The sequence below is a fragment of the Phyllostomus discolor genome, chromosome 8 (genome assembly GCF_004126475.2).
Source record: "Phyllostomus discolor isolate MPI-MPIP mPhyDis1 chromosome 8, mPhyDis1.pri.v3, whole genome shotgun sequence".
Classification (NCBI taxonomy): Eukaryota; Metazoa; Chordata; class Mammalia; order Chiroptera; family Phyllostomidae; genus Phyllostomus; species Phyllostomus discolor.
In genome coordinates, this window is record NC_040910.2 from 49,259,831 (window position 1) to 49,274,432 (window position 14,602).

Below are 14,602 nucleotides of genomic sequence, written 5' to 3' on the forward strand. Positions count from 1 at the left end.
TCCACGGAGGCCATACATGTTTTATTGGTGGGTACACACTCAGGAAGGGGAAACAGAGCCCCATGTCCATGGATCCCAACCCAACCTTCCTTCTCCAGACCCCCACCGTGAAGGAGGCCGTATCCACTGGGTCTTCTCTAAGGACACGGGGAGGGAGGTGGCGAGCCTACGTGACCTCGCCCAGCCTGGAATAGGGGGCAGGGCCAGTGCCACCCCCAAGTCCACTACCGCGGCCAGCCGTCGGCCGGTAGCCGGCGCAGCGGGGGCCCGGGCCGTAGGGGCTCTGCCAGGGGCCGGGCCAGGAGCAAGGGGTAGGGAAAGGTCTTGGGAAAGTCGCCGGGGCCCCCGGGTGCCGGTGAGAGACGCTCAGACTTGATGCTGACTTGGGGGGTCGTTGGGGAGGCACCGCGGGCTGGTGGACCCTCCTCGCCCAGGCTGCGGCCCCCACTGCAAAGAGAGGAGGAGGGAGAGAGAGCCGTGAGCTCTGCGAGGAAGGGAGGGAAACCAGGAGGTGGCATGGCTTGGGCAAAGGCTCGGCAGGAGGACCTTGGGAAAGGAGGGGGTGGTCATCTCTCTTGGGGCCTCCAAAATAGCCGTCCCCCACCCCCACCTCCTCCAGCACTCCGGAAGGGCTGAGTGCAGGAACAGGAGTGGCCACCAGGTGTCAGCAGTGGCTAGGGGCTTCGGAAGACGTGGAGAGGTCCCACCGGGGAGCCTGACTGGTAGGAGAAGCAGTCAGAGCACTTACCTGGGCTGGGCAGAGGCGGCTAGGGGCCCATCACCCCTCGACGGCTGCCAGGGGGCCAGGGTAGGGGGCTGCAGCAATCCCGGGGGCGGAGGGGGGTCTCCAAGGCCATATTCTGGGGGGGGGGGGCAGGAGAAGTAAACTGAGGCCCCCACTAGCCAGTTTGGAGGTGGTGGGTGGGGGAGTGTGGGCTGCCCAGCAGGCAGGGCTGTGGGGGGCACATACCTGGGGGCCCTGCTGGGAGGAAGGGGAAGCTTCCGAGTGGGGGTCCTGGAGCTGCAGCAGAACATGGACTCTGCAGGCTACCATAGAGGCCTCTCTGTGCAGAGAAAGGGGGACGGGGGAACTGAGGCCCACACTCAGGCCACCCTGCCTGCCCCCGGCAGCCCTGACCCTCTTTCCCCTCACTCACCGAGGTGCTCAGTCCCCCTCGGCCCCCTCCCAGGCCACCAGGCAGGTCTGACCTCCGACCGTCAGCTGTCAGGTACAGGGGGGGTGGTGTCTTGCTGGCAAGGTGGCTCGGTGAGAAGAGAGGGTGGGCCAGGCCTGCAGAGCAGGAGACCCCGAGAGAGAGGGCAGGCAGACATGTCATCTACTGAAGTCTCAGGTCCAGAGGTGATAAACACAGCCAAGGAGGGCTAGAGTCAAGATCCACACCCCCACATGCTCCCCTGGGATCTTTTCCCCTGCCTCTCCCCTCTGCTTCTGCCTGTGCCTCATGCTTACCTGGAGGCCCAGCTTTGGGGGCTGCTGGCCGGAAGGGGGATGGGCGGCTCTGGGCAGGGAGGGCCTCCCCAAGCCCACTGGAGTCACAGCCTGGTGGGGGCAGGGCCCCATATACCATGTCTGGGCTGGGCATAGCAGGGGCTGCTGGCTGAGGGCAGAGAGGACAGGGTTGGTTGGAGCAATGAGGAGGTGAGGGCATCAAGCCCAAGACAGAATATCCCAATGTGTTCAGGGCCAGTCTCCATCTTTCAGAAGCCCTCACTACTCCTCCCTGTGGCCTAACCTTACATGGCCCGGCATGCCTGTGTCTGGATCTGTTTCTCCTTGACAGCCAGGCCCAGGGATGTGGTTTCTCACTCAGCATAGGCCTCCCAGGTGTTTGATGAATGAGGAAGGAAGGAAAGAAGGAAGGGAGGGAGGAAGGGAGGAAGGGAGGAAGGGAGGAAGGGAAGAAGGGAGGAAGGGAGGGAGGAAGAAAGAGGAAGGAAGGAAGGAAGGGAGGAAAGGAAGGAAGGAAGGAGGGAAGGAAGGAAGGAAGGAAGGAAGAAGAAAGAAAGAAAAAGAAAGAAATACCCTGGCTGGCGTAGCTCAGTGGATTGAGCGCGGGCTGCGAACCAAAGCATCACAGGTTCAATTCCCAGTCAGGGCACATGCCTGGGTTGCAGGCCACGGCCCCCAGCAACTGCACATTGATGTTTCTCTCTCTCTCTTTCTCCCTCCCTTCCCTCTCTAAAAACAAATAAATAAAATCTTAAAAAACAAAAAACATATCACCTAATGTTTAAAAAAAAAAAGAAAAAGAAAGGAAGGAAGAAAGGAAGAAAGAAAGAGGAAGGAAGGAAGGAAGGAAGAGGAAGAAAGAAAGAAAAGGAAGAGAGAGAGACAGAGAGAGATGGAGAAAGGAAGGAAGAAAGAAAAACTATCTGCCTATTGGACTCCCATTCATCCTTCAAAGCCCTAGCTACAATGCCCACTCCTCCAGGAAGCTTTTCCTGCCTATCTAGGCAGAGATCTACCATCAAACTCTAGGTTTCCTGGCCTTTTTTCAGCCTTAGTCTTGACCATTTGGGCCTAGGAGATGGGGAGAGGGCCACGTTCATGGCAAGACAGGGAGTCACTTACATAGAGTCGGGGCCGGGGTAAGGCTGGATCGCCCCCATCGCCTGCCAGCCTCCGCAGCTTCTCTCCGGGCCCCTCAGGTCCCTCATCTGACTCCAGCTCTGGTCCATCGAGGCCCACACCCCTCCGCTTCAGTGTCTGCGGGGAGGAAACATAACAGGGTGAAACTTCTCCCATCCTAGCCAGGGAGTCTGATAGTATGGGTGACAGGAGAGACCTACCCAGCACTGTGGGTGGGGCAGAGTGAAGGTACAGTCTGTTCCAGTAAAATTCCATTGACCAAAGCCCTCAGTGAGTTGTATGGTAAGTTTCAACTTTCCCTCTCACTGTGTGTGAGAGAGGGACTGTCCTGTCCTGAAACCAGAGACCCACCGAGGCCTGCTAGCACTGTCCTAACACTCCTCCTGAACACAACTCTGGGTATCTCCATTCTGCATCTACATCAGGGGTGTCAAACTCATTTTCACCGGGACCACATCAGCCTCGCAGTTGCCTTCACAGGGCCAAAATAATTTTAGGACTGTATAAATGTAACTACTCCTTAACAGTTAAGGAGTTGAAATTACACTAGGCCCTCTGAAGGCAACCGCGAAGCTGATGTGGCCCCCGGTGAAAATGAGTTTGATACCCCTGATCTACATTTACTTTCAAGCCTGCATGCAGGAGGTGCTCAATAAATGTTGAGAAACTGAGCACCTGAGGACAATTTTATGGGATTTCCTCAGCTACCTGAGACCAGTGACCTGCATGGTCTTGGATTTCAGTAAGGTCTGCTTGCTCCATGGTGCCTTTTATCTTCTGTTCTATGCTCACCAAATGGGTGGCAGGATTAAATGGGATGATGTGTGGGGGGCACACGGTGCAGCCGTCCATGTGAAGTGGTTGATGTTTTTATTTCTACTATCCAGGTAACTGCCCCAGAGGGACAATCCATCCCCCCCAAACCTGCTATAACTGGCAGCAAAGCCAGATTGCAACACTTTTGTACAAACCAAGAGTCCCTAGTCTCTGAGCCAACCCACAGTGTGCTGGCTTTGTGGGCCCGGGGAGCAGGGTCCAGGGTACCTCAAGGATGTCGGTGTTGGTGCGGCTCTCGTGGGGCTCACTGTACTCCGTGTACTTCAGGAGCACACGGTCCATGTCCGTGCTGGCGTACTGGAAGAGGCGGTTGGCACTGTTGAAGATGATCAGCGCAATCTCACAATCACAGAGCACGCTCAGCTCATAGGCCTTCTTCATCAGCCCAAACTTCCTTTTGGTAAATGTCACCTAGACCCAGGACCCACAGGTGAGCAGGAGAAAACAAGGATTTGGAGTGGCATGGGGAAGGGGGAGGGGGAGGGGTGTAACAGTTTCCTGAACACACCTCATGATTCTGTGCCTCTGCACAGGCTGTTCTTTCTGGCTGTACGTCTCACTTGTCAACCTGGCAAAATTCTACTGATGCTTCAAAACCCAGACCAAGTGACCTCTCCTTTGGGATGTTTTCCTCGGCCTCCTAGGCAGAGCCCACACCCTCTCTGAGCTTCCCCAGCTCTGTGCCTCCCTCTGGTCCAGCCCTGAGTTGGGTGTTTTTGTGTCAAGCTCCATCTCCTCTGTGACCAGGGCTTCCGTAATCACGAAAGTGAGCAAATGCTACATCTCAAACTACAGACCTGGCATCAGGGCTCATTCCCCTACAGTTCCCCCAAACGGCCAGGCCTTTGCCCAGGCCACGTCCCCTGCCATGAATGCCTTCCCACAACCACTGTTCTACCCAGTGAACCCACCTGCCGATTCCTTTGGTCCAGAATGCGTGAGATCTGTATTTTTTTCCTCCCCATTGTCCTAGGCTGGGCAGAGCGACCTTGGTCTGAGGGAAGAAGAAATGAGGACAGAGTGCGTGGGTGGAGAGGGGGCCGGGCGACCAGCCTTCCTTCTCCGCTCCACCTTCCCCTGCCCGACTCTGAGCTGAGGTGTTGGGGGAAACCCAGTAGGCTGGGCCACCCCCACGGCCCCCATTTTCAGCCAGCCCAGAATGCTGTAGATGCTCAAAGAACAGCTTTGCACCAATTCCACGTGAGGACAAGGCTGACCCAGAACTAAAGATGGAGGTACAGGTGCTTCTGTCGCAGCATCTAAAAAAATTACCCCCTGGTAACTGGTACCTGAGGAAGCCTGACCTTTCTGGACATCCATCTGTGCAGTAGGGCTGACAGTGTTGTGTACTGCTCATTGTTGCTGGGGACAAAATGAGCTAACCTATATCTGCCTGGCACCTAGCAGGTGCCACTTATGTGCTGCTCTTATGAATATTGGCAAAAGCCTAAAAAAGCCCTCAACAGGCCAGGTGAGAGGGACACCCGATGCAGCACTCAGTAATCCTGAGCCTCTGAAACTGTGCCTGGCCCGCCCACCGGGACCTTTCAACTCATTCAGCACACAAAAGCCCCCGGAACAAGGTCAAGGGCTGCAGTAAACCGCCCCCCCCCCCCACAAAACAAATATACATTTAAAAACTGTATTGAGTGTGGAGAAAAGACTAAAAGGAAAAGCTTGTTGTGGGAGATACCATCTGATGGAAATTTACAGGTTGGTTTTCCTTTTTTAAAAAACTGAGGTGTAATTCACATCACACAAAATTTGCCATTTTAAAGTGCATAATTCTGTGGCATATAGTTCACTCACCATGTTGTAGAACCATCACCTCTATCTAGTTCCAAAAATTTTTCATCCCCCCAAAAGAGACCCTACTCTCATGAGCAGTCACTCCCCACCCCCTCCCGCAGCCCCAGCAACCACTGATAGTTCATGTAAATGGAACCATACAATGTGTGACCCTTTGTGTCTTTTTTTTCATGTTTTAAAGAATTATTTTAAAAATATATCCTCAGCTGATGATATTTTTTAAAAGATTATATTTATTGCCCTGGCTGGTGTGGCTCAGTTTGTTGGGCATTGTCCCCCCAAACTGAAAGGTCCCTGGTTTGAGTCCCAGTTGGGATATGTGCCTGGGTTGCATGTTCAGTCCCCAGTAGGGGCACTTTAGGAAGGCAGCCAAATGACATTTTTCTTTCACATCAACGTTTCCCTCCTTCTCTATCTCGCTCCCTTCCCCTCTATCTAAAATCAAAAATAAAAATAATTTTTAAAAGATTTTATTAATTTATTTTTAGAGAGAGGGGAAAGGTGGGAGAGAGAGAAAAAAACATCAAAGGTTGCCTCTCTTACAATCCCTGAACCTGAAACCCAGGCATGTGTCCTGACCAGGAATTGAACTAGCGACCTTGTAGTTTGCAGAACGATGCCCAACCAACTGAGCCATGTCAGTCAGGGCTTTTTTTGTTTGTTTTTGATTACCTGAATTTTCTAACTTTCACCCCCAGTGATTATGGACTCTTTCTGTTAAAAAATTTTAATTATTTATTTATTTTTCTATCTTTACTTGAGGACATGTTCACTGATGTGAGAGAGAGAGAGAGAGACGGAGAGAGAGAGATGTTGATTGGTTGTCGCACCCCACCTACCACCCGCACATACTCCCTGGGTGATTCCCCAACTAACTGAGCCACCCGCCCTGATTAAAAATCTTTTTTTAAATAACAGAAACTAACCCTGTCTCATCTTCTGCCAGAAGGAGGTGGGGACACCCTGGAAAGGTCTCAGGCTTGGAGCCCTCAGCTCACGCTTTGGGCCCAGAGCAGCTTGGGAGACACCTCAGACCCTGCTCACGGGGATCTCAGATCTCCCCAGTGGAGTCCCCAGAGGTGAGGATGGGCAACTCAAGCAGGGCAGCGTGTCTTCAAACAAGGAGCGTGTTGGGGTCTGGGCCCTCCCCAGTGCCCACCACACAGGGATCCTTGGGAAGAAGAAATCATGTTGCCTGTCGAGTGGCACCCATCGTGCTGTACAGTCAGCCACCCCAAGGTCCCCAAGATCCCTGGCACCCCTCCACCAATTCTGTGACCACAAGCTACTTCTATGTCACAGGTGACTGAGGCCATATCATAGGCTTGCCCAGGGTAAGTGGACCTGCGCTCAGGTCCTAGCCAGTCTTGACCCACTGGGCAGCCCTCAGGAAGGGACACCTCTCCCTGGGCCTCACATTGCTGTTCTGTGAGTGAGGTGGGTATGAAATGCAGAGCAGCCGGCACAGACCTGGAAACATGCTCTGGGGAAGTGTAGGGAAATGTATGGTGCTGTAGGTCTGTCTTCACAAGTAGTCACATCTGCTTCCCAGGGTCCTAGGGCCCAGGAGCGTAAGGTGCCTTGACCGTCCTACGTGGCCTGCTGTGAGATCCCAGGAGTGCCCTCTACCTTCCCTGGACTGGCTTTCTGAGCAGTCACAACTACTCAGAGCCTGGCAGATGCCCCAGCCCCAGCCCCCTAGCTCCAGATTGATTTGCTAAATTTAACCTCTGGGGCTAATTTTAATCCCTGGCTGGAATCGGGCGGGTTCCCACGACTAGGATGTGTTGCTCTTGCCCTGATGGGTCCCTGGGGGCATACAGGGGCACTGGTCCGGAGGTCCCAGTGCCAAGATGACTCCGGAAATGCCCCCCACGCCTAGGGTCTCATGGGAACACGGGACTCAAACCTGAGAATCTGGGCCTGGAGTATCCAACTTCTCAGCCCGTCCCCATTTTAGACAAGGACATCCTTGCTATGGCAGGGGTCACATAATGGGGGAGCCCCATGAGCCAAAAAGTAAAGGGGGTCTCTCTGAACTGAGACCCAAAGGCCAAGACAGGAAATGAGTTCCAGACAGAAGGAACAGCAGGTGCAAATGCCCGAGGAGGGAGAGACACAGCAACAAGACTGGCGCTCGGAGCCCGGGGGAGAGGTCGCAGAGGCAGAGCCACTCTGGGTCCTCTGAGCTGTGGGGAAGGCTGAAAGTTTGAGTCTAAGAGTGACGGAGAGCCATGGGGGCGGGGGGGGGCTGAGTAAGAAGGGACAGAGTCTGATTTACGATTGAAATGTTTTTCCGTGGCTGCCGTGGGGGGGAGGTGCGGGGTAGAGATGGCAGGATACTGGAGGGGAGGCCAGGGCTGCATCCACCTGGGCAGAGACTGTGGGTGAAGTCATTGTACTCCAGGGCTCCTTGGGTCCTCCAGAAGGCACCAGGTCCTCCACCATTTCTGGGGCCGGGCCCAACAGGCACCAATGGGCTCACCCAGGGGTTCTACTCCTTTGACTTTCAATGACCCTGGAACCCCTAGTCCTCACCCAGGAACTAAAATCATCCCCAGCTTTGGCCCCGAGGGATCGACCCAACACAAAGCTTTGATCATGACCCTCGCTGCTCACACACTCTTCATGGCTCCCTGCTACCATCAGGAGACAGTTTCAGTTCCCAGCCTGGCCCTGCCCCAGTCAGCTCCTGGCCACGTTCCTCTGCCTTCAACAGACGCTCTCTGCTGGAAAGCTTTTTAGCACCTTCTTCATCTGGCCAACTCTTTTTTTTTTTTTTTTTAAGATTTTATTTATTTAGCCCTGGCTGGTGTGGCTTAGTGGATTGAGCACTGGCCTGTGAGCCAAAGGGTTGCTGGTTTGCTTCCCAGTCAGGGCACATGCCTGGGTTGCGAGCTAGGTCCCCAGTGTGGGGTGTGCAGGAGGCAGCCACACACTGATGTTTCTCTCCCTTTCTTTCTCCTTCCCTTCCTCTCTCTAAAAATACATAAATAAAATCTTTAAAAAACAAAATTAAATTAAAAATTTAAATAGTAAATTTTATATATTTTTTCAATGACTTTATTTATTTATTTAGAGAGAAGGAAAAGGAGGGAGAAAGAGAGGGAGAGAAATATCAATGTGAGAAAGAGAGAGAGAGACACCCATTGGCTGCCTCTCAAGTGTGTCCTGACCAGGGACTGAACCCACTACCTAAGCATGTGTCCTAACTGGAAGTTAAACGGACAACCCTTCACTTTGCAGAATGACACCCAACCAACTGAGCTACACTGATCAGGGCTCTTGGCCATCTCTTCTTCACACTTCAAATGCCAGCTCAAAAAATTCGTCCCTCCGGGAAGCCGTCCCTGCCCTCAGTCCGACTGCTACAGCCCCCATCCTTCCTTTCAGTTTTGACCCCATCGGGCCAGGAATGTGTGTATCCAGCTCTGTCTCCTCCAGACTGGAAGCCCCTCAGGATAAGATACAGGGGTGACTGAGTAGATTTGGTGAATAGAGCAGGTCAAAAGAGGCACATCTGAACTCCCCACAGCTTCCCTCAACAACTTCCTCTCAGACTCCCCCAGCTGACTCCCTTACCCAGAAATACACGCGCATGCAAATCCAACCACTGAGTGGACCTGTCTCAGGCCCAGGTGTGAAGGGCCAGCCAAGGAATGTGGGGGTGGAAGGCCCAGGGTGTGCATATATATTTGTACTTACATGCAAATCCCCACTCCGAGCCGCAGACAAACCAGCGGCCGGTTCTCCAGATGTTGGCGTGATCGGAACTGCTGGGGGGAGGTGGTGGTGGTTGCTGAATGTGCCAGGCACGAGGAGGGAGGCTGAGGTTTGGGGAAGCCTCTTCTGTGCACCCCCCACACCAACGTCTAGCCAGAAAGCGGAGAGCTTGTGGCATCTGCCCAGCAGAGAGGCAGAGAGATGGACCCATCGACAGGGAATGGAGGGTCACGAGAAATCCAGGAGGGCATCTCAGAGGAGGAAGCATGTATTTGGGCCTCAGTGGAGAGACTGAATGGGATCCTGAGCAAACAGGCAGTGGGGTGGGCATTTGAAGCTGAGAGACAATCCCCTCCTCACCCCTTTCTTTGTACTCTCATGCTTCATTTATTAAGATCATGTCCCAATCACTGTGATAAACGAATCTCATTAGAAGTAGAAAGTATAAGTAGACCAGTGGCCACAGATGACTAGAAAAGTGACCTATCATAAAAATACTATTGGCTCAGATGGTTTTATGACTGTTTTATCACACCTTATAGGACAGGAAAATGCAATGTTATTTAAACAAACTCAGACCTTTGAAAACAATAGGAACTACCCAGGTCCAAAAAGAGTGAAGTATTGACTACAAAAATGGCATTGTTAGCTAGGGATTTCAAGAAATACCTATCTGAAGAGGTGACATTTGACCCGAGACCTGAAGCATAAGAAAGAGCCAGTCAAATGAAGGAAGAGAGTCAGTGGTGGGAAGATCTGGGGGGAGGGTGGTCCCATCCCGGGAACAGCAGGGGCCGGAGTCAGAATGATGGTGAGGTTAGTGTTTTGAAAAAATCAAAGAAGCCTGTATGGCTTGACAGTGCATCAAAGGGAAGAAGCAAGTAGGATGGTGGTGGGGAGGGTTGAGGGGTTGGGTCAGTCGGTATTTGTGGGCTTTATTCTGAGGGCAATGGGAAGCCATGGAGAGTTTGGGGGCAGGGGAGGGTTGGGATATAAAAATCCCCTAGCACTCGCATGCACTGCTGGTGGGAGGAGAAGGAGGTACAGCCACTTCGGAAAACTGGCTTTTGCTAAACATCAACATATGTCTGCCTTGGGACACCGCGATCTCTCCCTTCAGTATTCACCCAAGAGAAATGGGTCTATGCTTTATCAAAGGACACAGACAAGAGCGTTCTCAGCAGCTTCATTTATCATAGCCCCAAACTGGAAATGACCCAAATGCCCTCGATGGTAGTTTCTACAATAGCACAGAAAAAGGATGCACTCAAGCCCCACGCAGCCATCTGGGGGAGTCTCCCAGACTTGTCCCAATTCAACAGTGCTGGACTTCACAGAGGTGACATGCCGTGTAAGTCCATTACATGAAGTTCCAGAATAGGCAAAGCTCACTTATGGATGTCAGTCAGCACATGGGCGCAAGGGCAGGGCAGCGGGGGTCCTGGGGCCAGGGGTGTTCTACTGGCCTGGTTCAAGGTCTGGGCACAAAGATGTGTTCAGTTTGTGCACATTCATTAGTTCTACTCAGAATGATTCCTATGACTTAATTCTATCAAAGATTTTTTTTAAAGTTTCTGCCTGCTCCAGCTGCCATGGGGAATGGTGTCTGGCTCCAGGTAGGAGTGAGGTGACAGGAAGAGGCTAGAGCAGGTATCCAGGCTAGAGACGGGGCCCTGAACTGAGACGGGGTTACAGGTGGGCAGAAGTGCATGGACCAGCTGTTGATGGAGGGGACAGGACACACTGGTAGCACATGCCTGGGGTGGGGGAAGAGTCCAAGGTCCCCGGCCTGAGCATTATGCTGGGGAAGCACTGGGGGTATGAAGGAAGATTTTCATGAGCTACTGGAGTATCATAAACTCTCTACGTTGAGACATGTGGTCACTAATTCAATTGACAAATATCCCTGGGGTCCGTCAGGGCTGACTGTCACTTCCTGGCCTGGTGAGGCCCCTGGTGATGGAAATGGGGGCTGAAATGGATGTCACCTTCCCACTGGCCCTCTCCTCTGGCCTCGCTCCATGGAGGACTCAGTTTTCTCACCTGTGAACGGGAGTAAGAATCCTTCTTCCACCAGCTGGGGAGGAAGGCGGTGGAGGGGAGGAAAATGCCTCTCAACCTTGTCTTGTGGCCTCTCAGAAGTCAGAAAGACTGTGCCTTGGGACTGGGGACACTGAATCAGCATGCCATCTTGCAAGATCATGGCTAAAAGCACAGGACACGCTTGGCGACATCAAACCCCCATTTCCTCCCCTATAAAATCTGTCTCAGAACCGTGGCCTCAAAGGCTTTGCTGTGAGTGTTTAAGAGAAGAGATCAGGAACGAATCAAGTTCCTCTTCTGGTCTCCCAGTGGGACTCTAATAGGGGGGATGAGCGACAGAGTGCTGCCAGACCCCTGAGCCCAGAGGCCGCACAGCTTGTTGGGGACCCAGGCCGGGAAAGGAGGGTAGGAAAGGAGAAGTGAGAGGCAGGTGGGTGGTGGGGGGAGGTGAGGGTGCACAGGGACTCGGCGAAGCGGGGAGGGGGCGCTGCTCCTGGGCCGCTGCAGCGAATCAGGCCAGGGGCCTGCCTCATGCAACTCAGGCGGTGGTTTCATCACCTGCTCCCCAAGTACCTCATTACTGGCGACAGGAAGAGCCCCTTGGAAAGCCAGGACTCCCCCCCGCCCCTTGAGGGCTCTAGTGGCTCTGACCCCAGTTGCTCATGACCCCCCCTTCCAGCTAGGACCTGAGCCTGCCTCCTCCCTGGGGCCTGGGAGGTGACACCTCAGATTGGGGTTACTGTGTGTGACCTAGGGCCTGGCTCAGCCCACAGCAGCCCCTGGAGCCCCATATCTGCCCTTGGGGACGAGGTGGGCTCCAGCAGTGCCTCTCTTGTGGCCAAAATACTCTGGGCCTCAGTTTTATCTTCTGGAAAATAGGGAGTCAGGGGTGCCTGAGTTGAGGGGGGCTTCAGATGTAGGTGCTCTATAGGCGCTATTTTTCTTCTTCATCTGTCACTGGGCCCTGACCTTGGATCACTGCTCCTCAGCAGGAAGTGAGGGCGCTCAGCCTAGAGAGAGGGCCCCAGGCATATCGAAGAAGGCTGGGAAACAGCGGGTGGGGAGAAGGCCTATTCTTCAGATGGACTGACGGAGCAGAGGTAGGGAGATTCCCTTAAACACATGCAGAGCCCCAAGTGCCCCCCAAAAAGAAATCCACAGGTGCCTAAAACACAGTTTCCCAGAAGCATCTGTCACCCAAACTCATATGGATTCTGCATACAAAATACCCCAAAACATGCAGTCCGCAATATATACATACCCCCCAAAACCACATCACTCTACAAAACCCTACAGCCCCCAAACACAGACCCCTCGACATATAGACATTGTGCCTCCAGCACATGCCAATCTCTCAAAGGCACATAGATCCCCAAATACATGCAAACACCCCAAAACACACCAGGCCCCCCAACAACATGCAGTCGCCAAGCTGGTGTCCCATTATGTGCAGGCACCCAGACACAGGTGGGGCCTCATCCCTACAGTGGTGTCACCCACCCTCTGGCTTTCCGAGGCAAGGCAGTCAGCACCCCTAGAAAGCTGGGGGTCTGAAGGTGGGGTGTATCACCCATATGTAGCTCTGAATTCCAGAAGCCCAGAATATTCCAGATGAAGAAGACCCCTTTGTTCCTAGTTCCCTCTGGCACCCATGGGGAAACTGACACCCACTGGGGCACCCTCGGACCCACCTTCATAGACCCCTCCCCAGGCCTGCTCCCAGGAGGGCCCACTGTGGCCATGCACTGAGAGGCGTGGGCTGCCGCTGTGGACCTGGCCAGACCAAGGTTCAAATCCTGGCTCCACCACACACTCATTGCCTGAAGTGCTCCAAGACTCAGTTTCCCTGTTTATAGGAGCTCCTCCTACACCTTGTTCCTACTCTTGGGGAGGCCTCAAGTACCAGCAAATTCTCATACAACCTCTGTCCCTTTCTGGGCACCTGACACACCAACCCCAGAGAGCCCTTCTACTTTCCCAAAGCCCAGGCTATGCCCTCCCCCTGGAATGCCCAGGTCTGAGTAGCTGTCCTTCCAGGACCGGCAGCACCAGTTTCCCCAGGCAGGATCCCTCTCTCCCTGCAGCACTTAGCCCTAACGGATACTTTTGTGCTTCTCTGTTGCTTTCTTCAATAATAGTGTCCCCCCAATGAGGGCTTCTACTCTGTGAGGGCAAGGATGGCCTCCTCCACACTGGGCATACAGCAGGCCGCCAGTCACCCTTCCCAAATGAACGAGCAAACACTGACTTAGCAAATGGAAGAAACATTGGCAACTGTTGAAGTTTTCTTTTAAACACCTTGTGACCCACAAAACCCATTTGAGGCTCCCATCTGGCCCATAGGCTGCCAGTTTGAAATCCCTGCTCTGAAGAGCCAACAGCACAACAGCCTGCTGGATGGTGTTTGTGCCCTCTCAGGCCGAGGGACTGACCCTGCAAAGGTCCCATGGCCACATCGGAAGAAACCATGTCCCAAGGATGGACAGGCCCAGCTTAGCACATGCTCACCTGACACTGAGCCGGTTTCCCTGTCACAGACAATGCAAATGGAGGCCTGCTGTCCAATCCAATTTCCCGAGGGACTCGGGATCCTGACTCCTGGGGCCAGAGAGACTCTACATTCAGAACCCAATGCTGCTGTCCAAGGCAGATTGGAGCCCAGGGCCACCCAAGACCCCCAGCAAGGTCCCCAAAGCTGCAATGCAGCTGCAGGAACAGCCCAAATTTTCCCTCTCTTTGTTCCAGAGAAAGATCTCCCTGTGGGGCCCCAGAAATTCATCCCCAGAGGCCCAGGCCTCCCTGCTTGGGAAATTAGCACATCTGTCAGTGCTGGGCGGAAGGGATTCAGCCCACAGCCCCACAGACTCAAGACACAGTCAGCAGGGACTCCAAGACAGGGCCTTGGGACATCCCTGGTCTCCACTCTATTCCCATAAATGTCTGAGAGCCCACCAGGTGCCAGGGGACACAAGGGTAGGGAAAGGGCAGATTCAGCCTGGCCTCCTCCATTGCCAAGTCTTGTGGGGGAGGTAGGAACATACATATAACTGTGTCAGGGACAGAGGTCTTCAAGAAAGAAATTCAACAGGGGGAGGCAGTGGGTGGTGCTGGTAGGAGCTGCGTTGAACAGAGGGGCCAGAGGGCTTTTCTGAAAAGGAGGGAACCTCAAGGATGACAGGACACCAGCCATGTAGGTCTGTGGGGGACAGACTGCCTTGTGGAAGGAATGGTAGGTGCAAAGACCCTGAGCAGGAACATGCTGAGCAGGTTCCAGGCACAGGGGAAGCTGGTGTGGCTGGGACAGGGCAAGTGAGGGGCAGATGGAGACCAAAGAGGGCATGGAGGCTGCAAGGGGTCTGGGGGATCAGGGTAGGAGGTCGGACTATAGAGCATTGGGGAACTGTGAAGGGTGTGTGAGCAGGGGAGTGCTGCAGTCTGATTCAGGATTTCCAGCAGAACCAGTGGCTGCAGTAGGGAGGAGCCCTGTGTGGGCAGGAGGCCAGGACAGCATCCATCAGGAGACAGTGAGGGCTGTGGGTGTGGAAAGTGGATGACACAATCCTGTTCCTACAGCCATGG

The 14,602-nt window shown here is 53.8% G+C and overlaps 2 protein-coding genes across 3 annotated transcripts in view; both read right to left on the minus strand.

Moving 5' to 3' along the window:
- MEF2B (myocyte enhancer factor 2B) lies at positions 1 to 4,439 on the minus strand. 2 transcript variants are annotated; one of them, XM_028520784.2, is made up of 8 exons: positions 4,360 to 4,439; positions 3,656 to 3,859; positions 2,594 to 2,728; positions 1,472 to 1,619; positions 1,158 to 1,291; positions 971 to 1,064; positions 749 to 860; positions 1 to 447 (listed from the first exon to the last, which is right to left on the minus strand). In XM_028520784.2, the coding sequence occupies exons 1-8, from the start codon at positions 4,411 to 4,413 to the stop codon at positions 225 to 227; spliced, it is 1,104 nt and encodes a 367-aa protein (XP_028376585.1). In that variant the 5' UTR covers positions 4,414 to 4,439; the 3' UTR covers positions 1 to 224. The 2 variants fall into 2 exon arrangements, with proteins under 2 accessions (XP_028376585.1, XP_035888521.1); XM_036032628.1 differs by lacking the exon at positions 749 to 860.
- BORCS8 (BLOC-1 related complex subunit 8) overlaps positions 4,357 to 14,602 on the minus strand; it is a 26,413-nt gene continuing 16,167 nt past the window's right edge. Inside the window, exon 6 of the mRNA XM_036032638.1 lies at positions 4,357 to 4,442. The gene's annotated coding sequence lies outside the window, so the exon portion shown is untranslated. The remainder of the gene's footprint in view (positions 4,443 to 14,602) is intronic.

What these genes read in the sequence shown, in the direction of transcription:
- MEF2B (XM_028520784.2), bottom strand. Translation starts at nt 4,413, where the DNA reads ATGGGGAGGAAAAAAATACAGATCTCACGCATTCTGGACCAAAGGAAT. An exon ending in TGGACCAAAGGAATCGGCAG is followed by an intron (nt 3,860 to 4,359) that starts GTGGGTTCACTG and finishes TCCTGGGTCTAG; the next exon opens with GTGACATTTACCAAAAGGAA. An exon ending in GCCGCCTCTGCCCAGCCCAG is followed by an intron (nt 448 to 748) that starts GTAAGTGCTCTG and finishes CTCTCTTTGCAG; the next exon opens with TGGGGGCCGCAGCCTGGGCG.